The 21,305-nt window shown below is 44.7% G+C and overlaps 1 protein-coding gene across 4 annotated transcripts in view; it reads left to right on the plus strand.

Annotated features, from left to right (window-relative positions):
* vps13c (vacuolar protein sorting 13 homolog C) overlaps window positions 1-21,305 on the plus strand; it is an 88,103-nt gene that overhangs the window by 31,263 nt on the left and 35,535 nt on the right. For all 4 annotated transcript variants that reach the window (XM_088003234.1, XM_088003235.1, XM_088003232.1 and 1 more), the window contains 17 exons: window positions 4,099-4,213; window positions 4,290-4,426; window positions 4,580-4,706; window positions 4,780-4,897; window positions 4,960-5,092; window positions 5,307-5,379; window positions 5,462-5,556; window positions 5,637-5,790; window positions 6,462-6,538; window positions 6,655-6,714; window positions 6,791-6,941; window positions 7,948-8,067; window positions 8,142-8,245; window positions 8,333-8,500; window positions 17,635-17,939; window positions 19,169-19,316; window positions 19,386-19,494. In XM_088003234.1, coding sequence (XP_087859360.1) covers window positions 4,099-4,213; window positions 4,290-4,426; window positions 4,580-4,706; window positions 4,780-4,897; window positions 4,960-5,092; window positions 5,307-5,379; window positions 5,462-5,556; window positions 5,637-5,790; window positions 6,462-6,538; window positions 6,655-6,714; window positions 6,791-6,941; window positions 7,948-8,067; window positions 8,142-8,245; window positions 8,333-8,500; window positions 17,635-17,939; window positions 19,169-19,316; window positions 19,386-19,494 — 2,194 coding nt within the window. The remainder of the gene's footprint in view (window positions 1-4,098; window positions 4,214-4,289; window positions 4,427-4,579; window positions 4,707-4,779; window positions 4,898-4,959; window positions 5,093-5,306; window positions 5,380-5,461; window positions 5,557-5,636; window positions 5,791-6,461; window positions 6,539-6,654; window positions 6,715-6,790; window positions 6,942-7,947; window positions 8,068-8,141; window positions 8,246-8,332; window positions 8,501-17,634; window positions 17,940-19,168; window positions 19,317-19,385; window positions 19,495-21,305) is intronic.

Genomic DNA, 21,305 nt, shown 5'->3' on the forward strand with positions numbered 1-21,305 from the left:
AGAGGATCACGTTACATTGCTGAGCCAATCAGAGGATCACGTTACATTGCTGAGCCAATCAGAGGATCACGTTACATTGCTGAGCCAATCAGAGGATCACGTTACATTGCTGAGCCAATCAGAGCTGCGGGAAGGAGTTCCACTCTCAGCAGGGATTTGAACGTGTCTTTAATTACTTCAGTGAAGCTCAACGTTTTTACCAAATTCTATAGTCTAAATCTGCTCCTTAGTCGCATCTTTTCGGGGTTGGTACTGCCTCTAGTGGCGTGGGGGTGGTAACACAACTAATTTACATTGATTTACATTAATAAATCAGAATACCGCAAATTATTTTCTGTGTCGGGGGGGTTTGGTGAATGCGCATATGAAACTGGTGGGTTCTGTACCTCAAAAAAGGTTAAGAACCACTGCACTAGATCTATAACTCTACATCTGTATTTCTAAATCTATACCTCTAGATCTATGACTTCAGTACTATAACTCCAGAACTATAACTCTAGATCTGTAACTTTAGAGCTGTAACTCTAGATCTATAACTAGAGATCTGTAATGAGATCTATATATCTAGATCTGTAACTGTAGATCTATAACTGTAGATCTGTTACTAGATCTATAACTCCAGATCTGTAGATCTAGAACTGTAGGTCTAGAGCTCTAGAACTATAACTCTATATTTGTTACTAGATCTATATCTAGATCTGTAACTCTAGATCTAGAACTCTAGATCTGTAACTGTAGATCTATAACTGTAGATGTAGAACTAGATCTATATCTCTAGATTTGTAATTGTAGATCTATAACTCCAGATCTATAACTAGATCTATATCTCTAGATTTGTAATTGTAGATCTATAACTCCAGATCTATAACTACATCTATATTTCTAGATTTGTAATTGTAGATCTATAACTCCAGATCTATAACTACATCTATATTTCTAGATTTGTAATTGTAGATCTATAACTCTAGATCTACAACTACATCTATATTTCTAGATTTGTAATTGTAGATCTATAACTCCAGATCTATAACTACATCTATATTTCTAGATTTGTAATTGTAGATCTATAACTCCAGATCTATAACTACATCTATATTTCTAGATTTGTAATTGTAGATCTATAACTCCAGATCTATAACTACATCTATATTTCTAGATTTGTAATTGTAGATCTATAACTCCAGATCTATAACTACATCTATATTTCTAGATTTGTAATTGTAGATCTATAACTCTAGATCGCTCCTCTTTAGGTACAAAAATAATAACTTCAGTTTTGTTTCTGTTCAGGTGGACAAAGTTTTGTCTCATCCTCACATTTCTCTGATCTCAGGATCTGTTCAGTGATTGGATGGGGTCAAAGGTCATCTGGTGACATCATACTGTAGAGCTGTGCATCATAGTTATGGTAGCTGATCTTATTTCCTGTTATAACCTGAGCCAGTGGGAGCATATAGATATTGAATAGGAGGGTCCTAGGATTGAACCTTGGGGTTCCCCACATGTGACCTTTGACCTCTCCGATGAGAAGTTTCCAACTGAAACAAAGAAATCTCTGTTCTTTATGTAAGATTCAAACCAGTTGAGTTCTGAACCGGAGAGTCCGACCCGACTCTCCAGTCGATTCAGTAAAATGTCCTGATCAACAGTGAGGTCCAACAGAACCAGAACGAGCACTGTGGTTCTCCCACAGTCTGTATTTATATGGATGTCATTGAACACTTTGACTAGGCCAGTCAGGGGCGCAACTACATATTATTCAGGTGGATGCGAAAACATACAGTCACCGCCCCCCCAAGACGAAGACACGTGAAAGGTAAAACTCGTGAAGGAGCGTTAGGACGCCGTGAAGTGTATGCGAAGGCATCATCGGGGCGCCACCCCTCCAGACGGGCTTTTGACGCCCCCTCTGGTGCAGCGCCCCTATGCGTTGCATGTGCTGCATACCCATTTTTTGCGCCACTTAGGCCAGTCTCTGTGCTGTGGTAACCATGGAAACCAGACTGGAAGCAGTCAAAGCGGCTGGTTATCATTAGGAAGTTATTTAACTGTTGAAGCTTTTTCAGTAACTTTGCTGATGAATCAGAGGTCAGAGGTCGGCCTGTAGTTCTGCAGTAGTGATTTTATCAGTGGTTTGATAGCTGCTGTTTCCAAGGGAAAACACCTGAAGAGAGCGATGAGTTACTATTCGGATCAGATCATTAATGACAGGCAGGACTTTCTTAAAGAAAAGTGAGGGTCGGAACTGGAGCTTCACTGACTTATCATTTCTTCTCGGGTTTTATCATTAAGTAGCTGGAATTGGGTCATTTTTCCTGCATTTGTTTTGCTTGGGCTCATCATTGGTACTGGTTTTAGAGTGGATGTGTAGATTAATCCTCTGATCTTTTGAATTTTCTCTGAGATGAAGCTGAAAACTTATTGCAGGCATTAGATTGAAGTTCAAGTGGTGACGTCATAGGAGGGTTTGTGAGCCTGTCAACAGTAGCAAATAAAGCTGGAGCGTTGTTAATGGTTTTGTTTATGACATCTGCAAAGAAAGCCTCTCTTGCATGTTTTAGTGTTGGTGGCGCTGCTGAGGCAAATATTTAGATCTGAATAGCAACTTTATTTATAAAGCACTTTAAAACAACCACAGCTGATACAAAGTGCTGCACATTAAAACACAACATAACAATAAAAAATGCATAAAATAAAAACTCTTACAGTTTAAAAACAAACATACAATTTAAAACTGGATCCTGCTGGAGTTGAAAGCCAAGTAAAATCGATGGGTTTTAAGACGAGCTTTAAAAGTGGACAGTGAAGGGGCCCCTCTGACGGTCCATATGGGGCCCCTGACAGAGGAGCCCTGTCCCCTCTGAGCTTCCTGCTGGACCTCGGTTCCTCCAGGAGCAGCTGATCTGCCCTGAGAGACCGATGGGGTATGTAGGGGTCAAGAAGCTCAGAGAGGTAAGCTGGGGCAAGGTCTAAATACTTTGAATATTTTCTGATTAGAGCTGTTACATTTATGACAGTGCAGAATTTCTCCGTCTTCGCCAGGTTCGCTATTGGTTTTTGGGTTCTGATACTAGACGTTCACATAATCAGAACCTCCATCGTTTTGTCAGCTTTTTACTCCTGAGTTGGAAAACTGGAGCAGAGGAAGGTCATCAGTAGGTCAGAAGAGTGTTTTCACTTTCCATAGAGCCTCAGCTCTGTGGTTCTGCCGCCTCAGCCATCTGTAGGCTGGACAAACAGTCCAACACCAGCCCTCTGAGGTCTCTTTCCCAGCTTTCCGGTCCATTCAGAACCAAGCGACGGTTAAAGCATCAGGGCGCTGGGCGGGGCTGTAGTCCGGTTATCCTGGGTTCGATTCCTGCTTGAGGCTCTAGTGGTAAATTAAGACCACTAAAAATCTCAGTAAAGCATTTGTAAAAAATGGATTCAAACAGGGTGACCCAGTTTCTCTTCAGTGGCATCAGAACCTGACTGCTTCAGGGGAAGGAGTCCTCAAAAGATTCATTTCAGCCAATCAAAGCCAGACTTGGGCCAGTCAGCCAGTTAAGGAATCTTTCTGTGTGACGAGAGAACAAACTGTCTCACTTCCATTGGATATAATTATGGCAGTTCAGAGCCTTTTAGCAGAACACTTCTGGGTCTTTAGATTGAAGGGACCTGGAGGAGAGCGGCTTCTGAGGGTGAAAGGTCAAGTCTGAGCCAGCTCTTCACGGTGTGTCCGCTCCATGTTGGCCTGCTTCTCCTTGTTGTGGAAATTTCTTTAACAAAGTGAAGAAAAGCTGTTTCAAAAACCAGAGAACCAGAGGAAGAATTGATATAATCTTAATCGGTATTTATTTGAATGTTTCTTAGTGTTGGAAGACTCTAAGCCCAGAGCTTCATAGGGATTTTGGTCATCTACTTGGTTGCAAAACCGATTGCAAGCATATGCATCTTCTTTCATAAGGGAAATGGAACATTCAAGGTGCAAGCAAAGAAACAATTGAAATACTTTATTGTAATACAGAGGCCAGAGAAAAGGCTTAACAAGACTGTCCACATGCGTTAGTAACCTTCAGTAACCATAGTAACCTTAAAATGTTCCACTGCATCCTCCAGGTGACTGTCAACAGTATGGTGGAGTTCTTCAAGACGGGGAAAGGCGTGGACCTGGAGGTCCTGACGTCGGCCACGCTGTCCAAACTGGAGGAGATCAAAGAGAAGACCGCTGCAGGTGAGACCAGCAGCAAGACGCTGGATCAGAGCAGCTGGCTCCACCATCAGTCTCTGCTTGGTTCTGGTCTTTGCAGGTTTGTCTCACGTCATTGAAACACGGAAGGTCCTGGATCTGAAGATCGACCTGAAGCCGTCGTACCTGATCGTACCAAAGTCCGGCTTCTACAGCAGCGAGTCAGACCTGCTGATCGTGGACTTCGGTAGCTTCCAGGTCAGCTTCGTTTGCCTTTGAATTTGTTGAAATGTCTCCATGTTTCCTGAGTTTTTAACATCTTTAGTCAGAGTTCAGGGCTGTTTGGTCAAAACTGAACGCTCCATTCTTGCTGAGGGACGGAGCAACGGTTTAACTCAGGTTGTGTTGCAGCTGTACAGCGTGGACCAGAGCAGTCGGAGTTCATCGTCTCCCTCGTCTCTGGAGGAGATCATGGATCGAGCCTATGAGCGGTACGACGTGGGGCTGAGGAAGGTCCAGCTGCTCTACAGCAAGTCAGGTCAGGGGTCACACAGCAGGTCAGCTTCAGATTCAGTTGATGCAGATGATCTGAGGCAGCAAACTGCTTTCAGGAGAGGCCTGGAAGACGGCGCGGCTGCAGAGTTCCTCGGCGCAGCACATCCTGCAGCCCATGGACCTCACACTACACCTGGCCAAGTGCATGGTGGAGAAGGACGTCCGCATGCCAAGGTAAGACCCCTGGCCCCGCCTCGCTGCCCTGCTGCAATGCTGACGCCGTTTCCTGTGCGCAGGTTCAAGGTGTCCGGCGAGCTGCCGCTGATGCATGTCAGAATCTCAGACCAGAAGATCCAGAACGTCATGGAGCTGGTGGAGAGCGTCCCGCTGCCCACGGCCGGCTCTGCTCCTTCCACCCCCACCGAGAAGGTCAGCTGTCCTAGTCCAATCCCTAACCCACTGCATCATTCACTGCAGATGTTTGTGAAACGGTGATTTATAAAATAACTAACGTGAAAACTGGAGGAGAGTTTAGATGAGAAAAAACATTCAGGGAAACAGGAATAACTTCATTTATTTTGTTCATTTATGTGACATAAAACTGAACAAATATCTGAAGTAGCTTCTGATTGAAACATCTCAGGTGTTGCCGTTGGCGACGATGCGTCCTCTGGCTCAGAGTCTCGGCCCCGCCTTCCTGGACGCCTTCGAGACAGGTGAGCTGCTGCTTCGCTCCGACTCTGGACCCGGACAGGACGCTGTCTCACCATCTGTCCTCGCCATCCGTCTGTCCTCCAGACTCTGAAGAAGACGGCGGTGAGAAACTGACGGATCTCCAGCGGTCGGCTGAGGAGGAACTCATCAACGTTCACTTCAAGTTCGAGCTCAGAGAGGTCAGCTGGTGCTGCTGGGTGGTTGGGCTGAGGTGGCTGCTGGGGTCAGCGTGGAGTGACCTCTGACCTCATGTCTTCAGGTTCTGCTGGAGCTGACCCGGCAGGAGGACCAGGAGAAGACGGTTCTGTCCTTCAATGTCTCCCAGCTCGGAGCCGAAGGGAAACTGCGAAGCTTCGATCAGAGCGTCGCTGCATACCTGCGGCGCGTTGCCGTCGACTACTGTGATGTTCCAGGTGAGCTGAGCTGCTACGTGCTGACGCGGCAGGTTCTGGCTGCTTCTGGTTCTTGCTGACTAAGTTCAATAAAAGTTCAGATTTTTTTCAGGACATTGAATAAAACTTTTCGCCCTTTCTGCCTGAAGTGAAGTTGGAGCCGAAATATCAAAGCATAGAAAATAAAATTTCTCAGTTTCATGACGCAAAGTTGGAACAAAGACGAGATCTTGGTTTTGGTCGACCCGATTGTTTCTGCGGCCGGTTCGGAACAAGACAACTGTTTATGGTTCACATCATGAAGCTGTTGGTTCTGGAGGTTCTGACCCGGTTCTGCTCTGGGTCCTGTTGGACAGAAAAACTCTTCTCCCAACACTAAAGTCAGATGTTGTCTGACACACCTGGGTGTGACCTTTGACCTCACCCTCTATGGCTCAGTTAAAGTCCTGATCGTGCTGGCCACGCCTCCACGTTCGGCTCACCTGAATGTCTGGAGATGCTGTGCATCCAGAGGAGCTGCTGACCTTCCTCAGCTGGGAGTCTTCATCACTTTAAATGCGATGAAGACTCCAGGGTCTTCATCACCTGCTGCCCCAGAAGAGTCCGGGTTCAGAACCGGATCTTTGGCTCTGGGCTCTTGTGAAGCGGTTCACTGTCTCAGCGTTGGTTGAATCTGGTGTTTGACCTTTCAGGGGGCAGCGGTCCTCTCCACCTCATCAACTCCTCCCAGCAGCAGGACTCCAACCTGCTGAAGGTGGAGTTCATCAAGGTGAGCTGACCAACCCTCAGGTGTGCTTGGGCTGATTTACTGTGTGAGGAGCAAAGGGCTCGTGGGGGCTAACAGCTAAGTGGGAGGGGCTAGCTGCTCTGTTTGTGTCGCTGCAGGCCGACCCCAACGGTCCCAGTTTCCAGACTATGTTCAGCAACACGGAGCAGACGCTGAAGGTGGGTTTTAGTGCTTCACGGTTTCCAGGCAGGTGCCGTTGCTATCCAGGTGTTACAGGTGGTTCTGCTGTTCCAGGTGGAAGTTTCCTCTCTGGACTTCCTGCTTCACACCAAGGCTCTGCTTGCGACCATTAGCTATCTGAACAGCGCCGTGCCACCACGGCTCAGCACCACGCGGGACCAGGACGCTGAGAAGCAGGTCCAGAAGACACAGCAGAGTTGGACAGGTGAGTCTGGATCACCTGATGGCTCCCAATAAACTATAATATCATCAACCAGTTTATTTTACTATTAAACTCATATTAAGGTCCATTCCACCCACAGGTAAACCCTCAACTATTCATATGCCAGGCAGGTCTAAAATAATGGTTTAGTTTGAGCAACATTATTCCTCTGTGGAGAGATGGAACATTAGCTGTTAGCATGGACAAGTCAAAGGTCATCAGTGCTTGCCCTGTGTTTCTGCCAGCTATACCACCCCCGCTACAGAGACTTGCCTATCTCAGCTCTCTGAACTCACTTTGCAGCTGACGCCTTCACCTGAGCACAACGGAGGGCACGCCAAGCCGCATCGCTAGCTCAGCGAGTGTGAGCTCACTGCAAACTTTCAAAAGCGCCAAAACCAAAGTTGACCAAAGATGAACGAAAACACACCTTTCTTCTTGTACAACACCCACACATGCTGGGTTAGGTACGCTGGCTTGTGGGAGAACACAAAACACCTGGGTGGACCTAGCCCCGCCTTTGAGGCTCAGCTCCTCCCCCGCTCAGCTCCTTCAAACTAGCCAGCAGCAATTAGCAAACAGCTGCTGAGATCATCATAGGGGCTGCTGCTCAGACCAACGCTGGTAAAAACGTGAAAGGCTTAATAGAGGAGCCATGTTGGGATGACTTCCTGGAGGCGGAGCTTCAGAAAGAGCAGGAGATTCTTAAAGAGACAAGGTGCTAAATGAGGAAGTCAAACTCGTTTTGTCATATTTAATATGTGTAGCATTTTTGTACCAGCTGAATGTAACATATTCACTGGATTTCTCTATAAATTGGCACTAAAAACATAAAACTTCTCCTTTAATCCCAAATGTTTCATCAACCAGAAAATCATTATAGTTAATCTTTTCCACAAATCACTGGGAATAAAAGTTTGTACAGCACTGATCCTCGGTTTTCCCACTGCTGCTTTTTCTAACAGTTTCTTCTTCCACTAAGCTTCCGTGTGTGTGTGCTGCTCTGCAGAGTCTAAAGGCAGTAAAGATGGCGGCGGCATCTTCAGGTTCAGGCTCTTTGCCATGTTGGGCTGCTTCCATGTTGAGGTGTGCGATGACCGTTGCAGCATTGCTGACATCAGAGTCCAGGGTATGAATCACTTCCTGTCAGCTGACTTCCTGTTGAAGGACTGATCTAACCTAAGCCGTGTCGCCTCCTCTCAGGTGTCGACGCCTCGGTGTTTATGCAGGCGAAGGAGACGGAGGTGTTCGCCCGCCTCAGAGACATCATGGTGACAGACGCCAACCCCAAGACCGTCCACAGGAAGGTCAGCAAGACACGGGGACGGGACGCCATCTGCTGAGGCTGCAGCAAGCAGCAACAGGAAGTGGTGTAACCTTCTTCCATCCAACAGGCAGTGTCCATCGTAGGCGAGGAGGTGTTCAGCTTCAAGCTGTCCTTGTTTCCGGGGACGACGCAGGGAGACGGATACAGAGACATGTCAAAGGTGGACGGGAAGGTCACCTTGAGTCTGGGCTGCATCCAGATCATCTACCTGCACAAGTTCTTCATGTCCCTGCTGGTCAGCAGCCACAGCAACACACACACACACACACACATACACACAGGCGTAAATCCCATTTCATTATTGCGGGGACCATAAACAGGGACATTTTTTAAGAACAATTTTGGGGAGGGTCAGCAAAGTTACAGTAAAATGTGGTTTAATTTTATGTTTTTATTGTGTTCAAGCTGCACCACCAAAAATGACTAGTAAGTAGCAATAAATAACCAAAGTGTTTTTCTCAGTAAACAACCTGCTGAGACCCGCAGAGTCAAACTAAGAATCAAATGTTGCTTAGATACAAGTTTGGTTCAGTCACTGATCTAATCTCTGCTACACCTTTACAAAAACTTGAGGCTCTAAATAAAATGTTTTAATAAGTAACTCCACTTAATAAAATTCCTCATAAAAATTTATTTATTGCAGTGGCTCTCAATACAAGTCATATGTTATTTAAATTATAACCTAAGTTGCTTTAAACTTATATTTTTGATGGGTTTTTCATGTCCTGGATGGCTGAGAACCTATAAATCTGTTGGAATTGAATATCTAGTAAGTATCATAACTTAAACTTAAAGGTCAGCACCAGAGTTTTCTAGAACAATATTCAGATTTTATTTTGTGGTTTTAAAGGCTCTACGTTGAAGATGGTAAGAAATAAAGACGTAATTTATTTTGTTTTACTGCCAGCTGCAGTCGCCCCTCTGCTCTCGGCTCCCATACTGAACTGTCGGCTAATGCTAACGCTCAGCCGCTCAAATTTCAAACTCTTCTCATTAAAGTAAGAGTTAGAGAGCTAAATATAACTGAAATATTGTCTACCTTCTACAGAAAAAGGAGCCAAGTCTATGAAAGCAATGTAGCAGCTTAGCCAGTTTTGATTTCCAAGACATAAGGAGGCAGTTTATCATCATTCAGCCAAAGTAATTAAATAACGAACTGTTTATTGTCAATGTGCTTCTTCCTATCAGCAGTGAAAGTAAATAAAAGATGTTTCATGTCTTTTGCTTTAGGTATTTACTTACTGGAGGTTTTTTTGTTAGTGCTGCAGAGCCACAGCTAGCTAACAGCTAACAACTAGCTCCTCCCTTAGCGGCTCTAGCGGTGTCTGTGCCACTCAGCAGGGCAGCTGTTGCTCCTCCTACTCTTTGGACTGAACCATTGTTCTAACAATGATGGGGGGACCTAAAAATTAATTCTTATGTTTTTCTTAGATGAATAGCAGATTTACTTTGTTCTTTGTTTCTATTGCCTTTTTTATATTGATATTGTTTAAATACAAGCGTTTCTTTCATTATTTCTTTGGGGTGGACAATGGACCTTACCAAGCTCCGCCCAGAAACGCCCCCTAAAATCCCACGGCTGCATGGCTCAAACAAAGCCTCGGAGCTTAGTGTCTATGTAAACATGGCGTCTTTCATTTCGACTGACTCTCTGCAGAGTATTTCTTAGTCGATTAGTGTAGCATTTCTGCCACGACAATGGACAGGGGAACCAACAAGTTGTTTTGGACGACATAAAGGTGTTTGAGCCACGCGATGCCTCCAATATTGTGTGCGTCACAACGAAAAGCTACCGGTCGATGAGAAAAACAGCAGATCCTCACACCCTCAGCATAAATATACTGTGGACAAGATCACTGATGCCTGTTGTTCTTGCAAGACTGTGTAAGTCGGCATTCCTGGTTTTGAGGGTTACTTTTGAAATCAGTGATTTCTGTTGGCAAATGTTTGAGTGTGCCTAGGCCTGACACTCGGTGCTAGCGTGGCTAACACGATTACAGTTTAATAAAAAGCCTTTTCAGGTAAAATAAAATCTTTAATGTATGTCAGAAACGGTACACATTGCATATTGATCTGTTCAGCTAACGTAAGACTGTGTAACAGACAGGCTTCAAGGTGTGGAAGTTGTATCGGTACTGCCGTTATGCTGTACTTAGCTAAAAGGTTTTCATAATGGATGTTTTTATTACTGAAGCTGTAAAGCAGAATCTCAAATGGATAAACAATCACTCAAAATATCCCCATTCACTAAACACAAAGAAAGCAAAGTAATAATACTCACACCAGCACACACTCATTTGTTCTTATTGATCCAACGGTTGAGCTGCAAATGCGGTCGTCCACAATCTTTGATCCAAGCAAGGCATCCCGTTTCAGATTTTGGAAATCTGTGAATTTTAGTTCCACAAATACGATCAGGATACCTGACATCGCCTGAACAGATTCCCCACTGACAGTGGAGAACCATTCTTTATCGAGTCCTGACACAAAAACTTTCTGCCGGTCTGCTAGTCCACAATGTACATGGACCTTAACAAGCTCCGCCCAGAAACGCCCCCTAAAATCCCACGTGGCTGCATGTCTCACAAACAAAGCCGCGGAGCTTAGTTTCTATGTGTAAACATGGCGTCTTTCATTTCAACTGACTCTCTACAAAGTATTTCTGAGTCGATTAGTGTAGCATTTCTGCCGGATTTTCAAAAAATATCAGCCACGACAATGGACAGGGGAACCAACAAGTTCATGTCATCTTTTTTGGACGACATCAAGATGTTTGAGCCACGGGATGCCTCCAACATTGAGCGCGTTGCAGCTAAATGCTACCGGTGGATGAGGAAAACAGCAGATCCTCACACCCTCAGCATAAATATACTGTGGACAAGATCACTGATGCCTGTTGTTCTTGCAAGGCTGGGTAAGTCGGCATTCATGGTTTTGAGGGTTACTTTTGAAATCAGTGATTTCTGTTGGCAAATGTTTGTGTGCCTAGGCCTGATACTCGGTGCTCGATGCTAGCGTGGCTAACACGATTACAGTTTAGTAAAAAGCCTTTTCAGGTAAAATAAAATCTTTAATGTATGTCAGATACGGTACACACTGCATAAGCTAACGTAAGACTGTGTAACAGACAGGCTTTCAGGGTGTAGAAGTTGTATCGGTACTGCCGTTATGCTGTACTTAGCTAAAAGGTTTTCATAATGAATGTGTTTATTATTGACTTTTTTCAGACTTGGGGGTCATTGTTCACACATTATAGGCCTCCTTAAGACTTTACAATATTTCAAGCTTCAAAATTCAAAAGGGATCGGGAGGTGCTGGTGCCTATATCTAGCTAACGTTCCGGGCGAGAGGCGGGGTCACCCTGGACAGGTCGCCAGTCTGGCAGGGCCACTCAAAATATCCCCATTCACTAAACACAAAGAAAGCAAAGTAATAATACTTTCACCAGCACACACTCCTTTGTTTTTATTGATGTTACGACGGTTGAGCTGCAAATGCGGTCGTGCACAAGCTTTGATCCAAGCAAGGCATTCCGTATCAGACTTGGGAAATCTGTGAATTTTAGTTCCACAAATACGATCAGGATACCTGACATCACCTGTACAGATTCCCCACTGACAGTGGAGAACCGTTCTTATTTGAGTTCTGTCGCAAAAACTTTGATTGTGTACATTCTGGTCTGCTAGTCCACAATGTACATTAGCATGTTTTTACTACTGTAGCTTGTGTTTGTGAGACGGTCACGCACGTGGTAGCTGCGCTGTGACGTGAAATGGGCATTAGCCAATGAAACTCGTCCCTTTGGTAAGGTCCATTCTAGACTCTTCCAAGATTGGGGGGCCGCCCCCCACGGGATTTACGTCTACACACACACACACACACACACACTGACCCCTTCAGGTTCGGTGTGTAAACCAGGAGGTTCTGCTCTGACCGTTGGACTTGATGAAAAAAGATCAACAGGATTTAACCTGGATCGGTTCCCATGGCAACGCCGCCAGTCACCGTGTCTCTGTGTTGCTTCGCTCTGATTGGTCGGTTTAAACGTCGTTGGTTGTGAGACATTATGTGAGACATTAGTGAATGGGCTCTTTGCACCTAAGGCGTTGACGTCACATCTCCAGGAGCTAATGCGGCTCACTGTTTTCCGCTTTGAGTTACCATGACTGGTAGAAAAGACTAAGTCGTATTTCAGATGCAAAAAAACAATACTATTAACATTGTTGTCTTCCTAATATAATGGGCTTTTAAGTTTTCGTTAATTTCCAAGCGATCCTGAATTAAGAAGATGGCTTGTAAATATCTGTCGCTACCAGCTAACGCCGCACAGCAAAGTTTGCAGCCTTCACTTCACTCCGGATCAGCCTAAAACTACCGGGGATACGGATGGTAAATAAAGGAGCCTCCCTGAGTTATTTCCATGGAATCACTTCTGTATTCAGCCTGAAAGAGTTTATGGGAACGAGAGAGCAGACCAGAGCCAGACAGCCGAGCAACTGATCCGCCTGAACATCCTGCTGTAAACACCGTCCTATCTGAGCTCTGAACAAGAAACATGCAAAGGTAATAAAACGAAATAGCACGGAGACATGAAGCAACGCGGTCATATTTTTCTAAAAGCAGCAACTTTGAACCTGAACAGCTGAACCAGATCTCTGACACCAGAGCTGCGCTACTGTCAAGCTACGACGCTTGTTGAGCTTCGTCAGGCTTCGGAAGCTAAAAGCCCGAACCGGAACCTCCCCGTTAGTCTCTGACACTAACGACAATAAACACACATAATATACTTGAAAATAAGATAAATACATTGTCCATTAGAATGTTTAGATACTTAAATAGCACATTTTACAAGAACAATGTCCGAGAATATTGCCTACTAGCATAAGCTAACGTTAATGTTAGCCACAAAGTTTAAGTAAAACTCATCTTCGTATCACTAAATGCATAACGAGGAGAACATCTTAAAACCTTTCTCCAGCTGACTTGTTGGGGCTTCGGATCGATGTACAAACCTTGGCCAAGCCCTGCAGCACCTAATGTAAATGATATTTGTATTGGATCGGAAACAATTGAGCCGCTTTACCCCGAACGCGGAAGCTGAGGTGCAAAGAGCCCATAATCGGGCCGCTTCTGTTCGCACAGTGGAATCAGATTGTTTGGTTTGTCTCTGATTCACATAGGGTCACAAGTATACATACACCTCTACTAATATTTGACTAGATGTTTATGAGTAAGTTGCACCTCAAACAAACCATCAACCAGCTTCTGACTGATATCTGAGCTCGGCTGCTCTGAACTGGGACAGTTCACATAAGCTGGTTGGTTTCCAGTAGCACCAGCTTCTAATCATAGTACATGCATTTCTGACCGAGTTGAGGTCAAAGGTTAGGGCCTGATTCTGCCATTAAAGCTAGTTGAGATGTTTGCTGGACCATCTGCTGGAACCTGCAGGTGGTTCAGCTTTACTTCATCCAGGTTGTGCAATGCAGCCACACAGCGTGATGCTGCCACTACCATGCTTAAGGTTTAAAAGCCTCACTTAGCTTCCTCTAAATATCTTGTCCAAGCAGCTCCATGTTTGTCTCTTGGGATCATCAACAGCCTCTCTCTCTGAACATCAATCAATCAATCAATCAATCAACATGGTGAAACTACTCTCACTGCAGAAAATTATTCTGGTCTTCTAGCAGCTAATGGTTCCTGACATTCTATTACTGAACTTACATTTCCAAATGAGTAGTTAGTTTGGGGTCATTTGGGGTCATGGGTGGGGGGTGGGGCAGTAATGGGCAACAGGAAGCAGTAGCGGTGATGTCACTTCCTGAGCTGAAGCAAGTGATGAATGCAGCCTGCAGACACCTTTCAGATTTAGATGCAGCTGCAGGTTAAACCCTGAATGTTTCGTATCTGTTCTCTGTTGCATGTTCTCCTCACCTGTTGTCTCTAATGTCTTCTGTCTTGTTGGTGTGTTTTGTCCTTACAGGCTTCCTTTAGCTTTCAGTACCTGTCAGCTGATGAGGTACAGCATCCAGCATGCAGCTCTGAACTGCATCAAACCTCCTGCTTTACACTGCTGCACCCTCAGCTCTCCTGTAAACTCATCTGGTTTAAGGTCCCTGTGACCTGGTTTACCCTGTCCTGAACTCAAGTTAACCTCAACCCATTTGGACTCACAAGGAGAACCCAACATTAGCAAACTGGAAGCATCTAACCAACCTGCGTGCAACATCTGCGTGGTGCAGATGTTGCACCAGGCAGGCTTTGTCATCATGAACACCTGCAGTTCGTAACACGACTAAAGCAGAAGTTCTATTGGACCTCTAAGGTTCTGATAAGGGATCTGACTCCAATCTGCTGTTTCTTTCTGAAGGTCAGGAGGTGGAGCCAGTTAGATCCAAAGCTTCAGAACCCTAACTCCTAAAACTGGTTGGAGATTTGAACAATCCTGAACCTGCTGTTAGAGAAACCTGGGCCGATTGGTTCTGATTTGGTCAGAACAGGAAGTTCTAACAACAGTAAATGCTAGAGGTGTGCCGATCAGGTTTTTTCCTGCCGATACCAATACCAATCACCCATGAGGGCCGATATACCGATCACATAATTATTATTTATTTATTTTTAATCATAAGCACTACCGGTTACATTATGTGGAAAAAGGAACCATGAATTCACCTTAATTTAGAAAAAAACTTGTTTTTAATAACTTTTTCCAAGAAGAAAACTAAACAAAACAGGCATTGTGCAAATTGTACTGCTATTGATATACTACCTTTAACAGACTGATAACATATGAAGGCTCTGAAGAGGCTAAATAATGCAAAGAGCCAAAATAAAACCTCTCAACATTGCCAAGAAGTTCAAGTATAAAACTTAACATTCAAAGGCAAAAACAGGATCCATTACAATAAACAATCCAGAGTTACTGAATGAATCCTTCCTGTTAGCATGGCGGCTAGCTGATTACTGCTAGCTCTGATTGGCTGTTTCTGACTGAGCGGAGTAATTATGCAGAACAGGGAGGAGATGGATTATTTTTTTAGAGATTATCTGTCTCATGTTAGGACAGCGAAAGTTTTAATACGTTTGTAAAATGTATTTTTAGGTTAAGATGCTGCAGCTTTAAGCAGGTTCGGTGTGAGAGTCACTACCAGGTGGAGCAGAAGCGAAGCTCCGTCTGTCAGATATTACTACCTGTAGCGTAGCAGCGGTTCAACAGGAGAGCAGAACCAGCGTCTGACATCGCAGCTCGAAGACTTAAATAATTTTGCGGGTTATTTGTTTAGCTTTCTGACCGTCATGCTAATCCGGTGAGTGTTTGTAGCTGTGCGCTGCTTTACCTGCTATCTGATCCTCCGTATGTCTTTTTACTGCAGTGAGCCTCGATGTAGCCAAACTCCGTCAAGTATCTCATTGTTTTTATGCCATATTAGCTTCGTTGTGTTGATGCATTTTGACCTGCTTCACCCCACGCAAACTTCCCCTTTCACTCAGTGCGTTATAGTTCCACATCGCTTAGGATTTGTTGCTGCGCGTTTGCGCAGAGTGAAGGAAAGAGGAGACCAGCTGCACAGGCAGGCTGGAAATGAGATGATCGGTATCGGCAACAAGAGCCAATGATCGCCGATCACCGATCATGCACTTTTTCACGGAAATCGGCCCGATTATGATCGGTGACCGATCGATCGGCACACCTCCAGTAAATGCAGATAACTGGGGAGTAGTAGGAGAAAGTGGCAGAGTCAGTGGTCAGTTTGTCCCCAGCAGCTTAACTGCAGAGACAGATCAGGAAAACCTCAGCCAGTCCATCAGCTTCATCAGACAGGAAGGTTTTAATCCTAGTCTTGAAAGTATCCAGGGTGTCGCTGAGACTAAAGCATCTGCCTCCCATTATACACCTGGAACCTCTAGGAACCAGCAGGCTGGTACCGAGGGGTTCTGGTAGGAACACCTGGACCAGTTAGATCTCTGATGGAGCTGATTATTAGGGACTTTATATGTGAGAATTTGAGATCATAATCTGGATTAATAGGGAGCCAATAAAGGGAAGATAAAATAGTAGAATTATGATCAGTCTTTTTCACTTCCATCATAACAGTAGCTGCAGCATTTTTGATCAGCCCTTAGCTGCTCTTTGTGGAGTCCAGCCCTGAAGGAACAGATGCTTGGATTAGATTATCACATTCACTGCTGGATACCATGTTTGTAATATTTCAGAGATGCAAAAAGAAATCACTAGAAACTTCTTAATATGGGATCTAAATGACACATCCTGGCCCAAAATAGTACAGAGGTTCATTACTTTATCATGGGAGGTCAATTTATTCCAATCCAAATCAGTGACTGACTAAACAGGTTATTTTTAAAAGGTTCTGGTGCAAAAACAACAAAGTTTAGAGTCTTCCAGGTTTTAAGACTGGAGCCCACCCAACGGATTGGATTGATTAGGATTTCTGGTTGGCTACATCGGACAATCCCATATGTTTACTAGTGAAAGCATCCCAAGCACTGAACCTTACCCGTTCTCCACCAGTACCTCTGATGCTTGAGGAAGTTTTAGCTTGAAATGGATTCTGTTGGGCAAAGCAGACTCAAATGAGTCTAGATGTTCTACTTGTTTGTCAGATCTAGTGCTTGGGTTGATTTATTGAGCGAAATTTAGAGTCGTCTTTGTTTAACCCTGAGTGTACCGCCACTGGTCCTGGTGCCTCCTGTGGTCCTGGTGCCTCCAGTGATCTTGGTGCCTAAACTGGTCCTGGTGCCTCCAGTGGTCCTGGTGTCTCCAGGTACTTCATGGTGCCTCCACTGGTCCTGGTACCTCCTGTGGTCCTGGTGCCTCCACTGGTCCTGGTACCTCCTGTGGTCCTGGTGCCTCCAGACCCATTGGACCGTGAGTTGTTCAGACTGGAATCTCTAGTGAGCGCAGCAGGAACCGATGGAGCTCTAAATGAATGTTTTCCATGCCTGACTACACCAAGGCCTCATTTCTCTACGTGTGCTATGCAACTCACTCAGCTGCCATCATTAACCTCACCTGTTCACTGCCATGCCCCCTCTGTCACATGACCACTGCCTGAATGACCTCACTTCCTTACCTGAATTTGTTCCTCACCTGTTTCCTAAATGTGGAGCTTCCTTTATGAACCTTCAAACAGCTTTTATTGCAAAGCCAACATTCAGTTTTAGCATCTTTTAGCTCAGTGACTTTTTATTGTGTCTTCAGAGATTTAAAGCCATTGTTTCTTAGCTGTTTTCAGAAGGTTCATATTGCTGACATCATATTTATTAAACGGAACCAACCTGAATACTCCATACATGCAGTGAACGCCTCAGCCAAACACAAGGCCTCACGCTCTGCTGTCTGTGTTCCAGATGTTCATTGACAACTTTCAGACGGCTAAAGAGGCTCTGAGCGCTGCCACTTCTCAGGCCGCAGAGAGAGCTGCATCCAGCGTCCGAGACTTTGCTCATAAGAGTTTCCGTCTGTCCACGGACATCAGGCTGAAAGCGCCCCTCATCATTGTCCCTCAGTCCTCCACCTCCCAGAATGCCCTGGTGGTGGATCTAGGGCTGATCACGGTGGAAAACAGCTTCGTTTTGCGGCCAGGTGAAGGGTTACCTCTGCCGGCCGTGGTGGAGAAGATGGACATAAAGCTGACTCAGCTGAAACTCTGCAGGTATCGATCCACTCTGCAAGGAAGTCAATCAAGAAACATCTGCAGAAAACCATTCAGGAACTCTATTGTCTGAAAGGGTTATCTTCTCCCTGAAACCTTCAATTATTATAGACTAGCAGCTAAACGGTCAGTTAGCACTTAGGAGCTACACGGTCAGTTAGCACTTAGGAGCTAAACGGTCAGTTAGCACTTAGGAGCTACACGGTCAGTTAGCACTTAGGAGCTACACGGTCAGTTAGCACTTAGGAGCTAAACGGTCAGTTAGCACTTAGGAGCTACACGGTCAGTTAGCACTTAGGAGCTACACGGTCAGTTAGCACTTAGGAGCTAAACGGTCAGTTAGCACTTAGGAGCTAAACAGTCAGTTAGCACTTAGGAGCTACACGGTCAGTTAGCACTTAGGAGCTAAACGGTCAGTTAGCACTTAGGAGCTAAACAGTCAGTTAGCACTTAGGAGCTACACGGTCAGTTAGCACTTAGGAGCTACACGGTCAGTTAGCACTTAGGAGCTAAACGGTCAGTTAGCACTTAGGAGCTAAACGGTCAGTTAGCACTTAGGAGCTACACGGTCAGTTAGCACTTAGGAGCTACACGGTCAGTTAGCACTTAGGAGCTACACGGTCAGTTAGCACTTAGGAGCTACACGGTCAGTTAGCACTTAGGAGCTAAACGGTCAGTTAGCACTTAGGAGCTACACGGTCAGTTAGCACTTAGGAGCTACACGGTCAGTTAGCACTTAGGAGCTACACGGTCAGTTAGCACTTAGGAGCTAAACGGTCAGTTAGCACTTAGGAGCTACACGGTCAGTTAGCTGTATGGTTGGGCTCAAGGACTGCAGGTTTTAACTCAGGATGTGAAGAAACTCTTACTTCATAAAAAGCACTTCTGTACATTTGAAGTTCAGGGACTCTGGAGAGGTTTTGTTGCCAAGTTGCCTTTCAGTTAAAAAGGTCCAGACGCTGAGCAGTCAGCACCTTCTCCAAACCAGAATGAAGCTTTCATGATTTGGCGTGTGGTGTTGCTCCAGGGTTAGCTTCTCCTGAATGTTTATGACTTTCAGAGAACACCAATGTTTTCTTTCTCTTAGTGCAGGAACTTTGGGAAGTGGCAACCTGAAATATTTCAAACTATTGGAGTTAAGCTGAGTCTGTAATGAAGCTGGAAAAGGGAAGTTTCTGGTTCTACCTCCTGGAAGAAGCAAATGTGATTTGATGTTCCTGTGGTTTCAGAAAAACGCCGGAGCTCGACTTTCCGCCCAAAGACATCGAGATCCTTCAGCCAATCAACGTGGAGCTGCTGGTCACCAGAAACCTGGCTGCTTCCTGGCTGACTGAGATCCCTGCCGTCCAGGTCCAGGGCATCCTGCGCTCCCTCAGAGTGAGTTTCTGTGCACCAATTAGGACATCGTCCTCGTTAAGACACTGACCTGTCTCCCTGGACCTGCAGGTGAGTCTAGGGGAAGAGGAGCTGGGCGTGCTGATGAAGATCCTGGTGGAGAACATCGGAGAGGGAAGTAAAGACTCCGGCACCGACGTCAGGTTGGCAGCAACCGCAGGTACGTTTGGCTCTAGGAGGCTCACCCTAACCCCCAGCTGCATCACTGTGAAGTACGGTGGAGGATCTGTGATGCTGTGGGCCTGTTTCCAGAGACCTAGGAACCTTGATAGAGTAAAATAGGTCAGTAATTGATCTCTAACCAGAGATCCAGAGCATGGAGCCAAGTCAACTCAGACAGTAGCCCAACCTTCCTCCATGGTCTTCTCTCTCTGAAGAGCAGCTGAGACTCAGGACCATCTAGAGTAGCGGTTCTTAACGTGGGCAGTACCGCCCCCCAGGGGGCGTTCAGAGGACGGCAGGGGGCGCTGGCGGACATTTTTACAAAAGGGGGGCGCTGGGATGCCTTTGGGGGGCGTTTGGTCGAAGGTAAACTTTACACCTTAAATGCACAACAATGCCAGTTTAGACTTTGAGCAACTTGGTAAAACTGTGTTGTGTAACATTAATCCATGCTTGGCTGCAACAATATACATGGCAGCTCTTCTTCTATTCAGTGTTTGTAGCTTCTGTTAGCTTCTTGGCGCAGCTCCGTTCCTGCTACTGGTAGCTAAAATCACCTCACTGTGTATCCCTCTGAAAAATGAACCATTTAAATAAAGAAATCCCTCCATGGTGACACCTCGACAGAGAGCCTTCATTTTAACACCGGAGCTGTAAGCAGTCCGGTATGAAACGGGGTGATAGAACAACACAGCACTTTTAAATTTCAATAATCAGAATGCAGAAATTGTTTCCGTTGTTTAAAAAGGTTTATGTCAGTCTGCCTTTTCCCCATCGATACGCTTCCCGACCGCCCTGCACCTTAAGGGGTTAAAAAAAAAAGACGTACACATCGCGCAAAACTCTGAAACAGGAGAAGCGGGACATAAAACGGAGCGACGAACTAGATGTGAATTATGGCATAAAAACAGAGAATCTGACGGTGAACAGTGAAAAATCAACACATGATGTGAAACATGACGATTAGGAGGCGCAGCAGGTGATGAGTGAAGATTAATGATGGTCAATAAACGATAAAATAAATGTAGCAACAGAAAAGAGACTAAAGTGGACATAGCAATAAACCAGGAGAGGATAATAATAATCAAATGAAACTAAATGGAAATGAATGAAGAAGAAAATGCAAGAATAAACTAAGAAACTAAAGTAAATACAGAGGAATGAACTGGTATGGCAAGACCTTTCGATCAATAATTAATACAGAGACTGTATGGCAAGAATAAACAGACACTATTTCCAGATAAAAGGTAAAATAATATTGTTGAAGTGCCATGGGTTTGTTGAGACCACATCTAGTACCGAGAATAAATATATCTGACAGATCATAACAGTAAAGAACTGATCACTTATTTATGTTTTAAATTAGATTTGATATATTTATTTCTTCAATATTATTTTTCATGTCGGTGTTAATGTGATGAGGCTGACGACTCCATGACACTTTCAGTTTGACTCATTAGGATTGAGCTATGATTAATGTAGTTACAGTTCTATCCATGTTTTAATGCTGCAGAGCTCAGTCGGTTTGCAAATAGTCCAAAGTTTAAACTGGCATGTTGTTCATCTTTTATCTCCTCATTTTGTGCAGATTTAACAACTAGAAAATGGCACAAAATAAGAATATTTTGTCCGCTCTGATTGGCTGCTGTCAGGCCTACAGATTTTAACTTGAATGTTCATTGCATTTTTCATAGACGCCTGTGAAAATAATTTCTATTCTCAGGGCTTTTTTGTTTTCTGGGAAATTATTTTTTATAAATACAGAAACAAGCATAAAAATCAAAACATCAACAATAGTGATAGTAATAT

This window comes from Poecilia mexicana, unplaced genomic scaffold (genome assembly GCF_051168715.1).
Source record: "Poecilia mexicana isolate PSO_F unplaced genomic scaffold, ASM5116871v1 scaffold_23, whole genome shotgun sequence".
Lineage (NCBI taxonomy): Eukaryota > Metazoa > Chordata > Actinopteri > Cyprinodontiformes > Poeciliidae > Poecilia > Poecilia mexicana.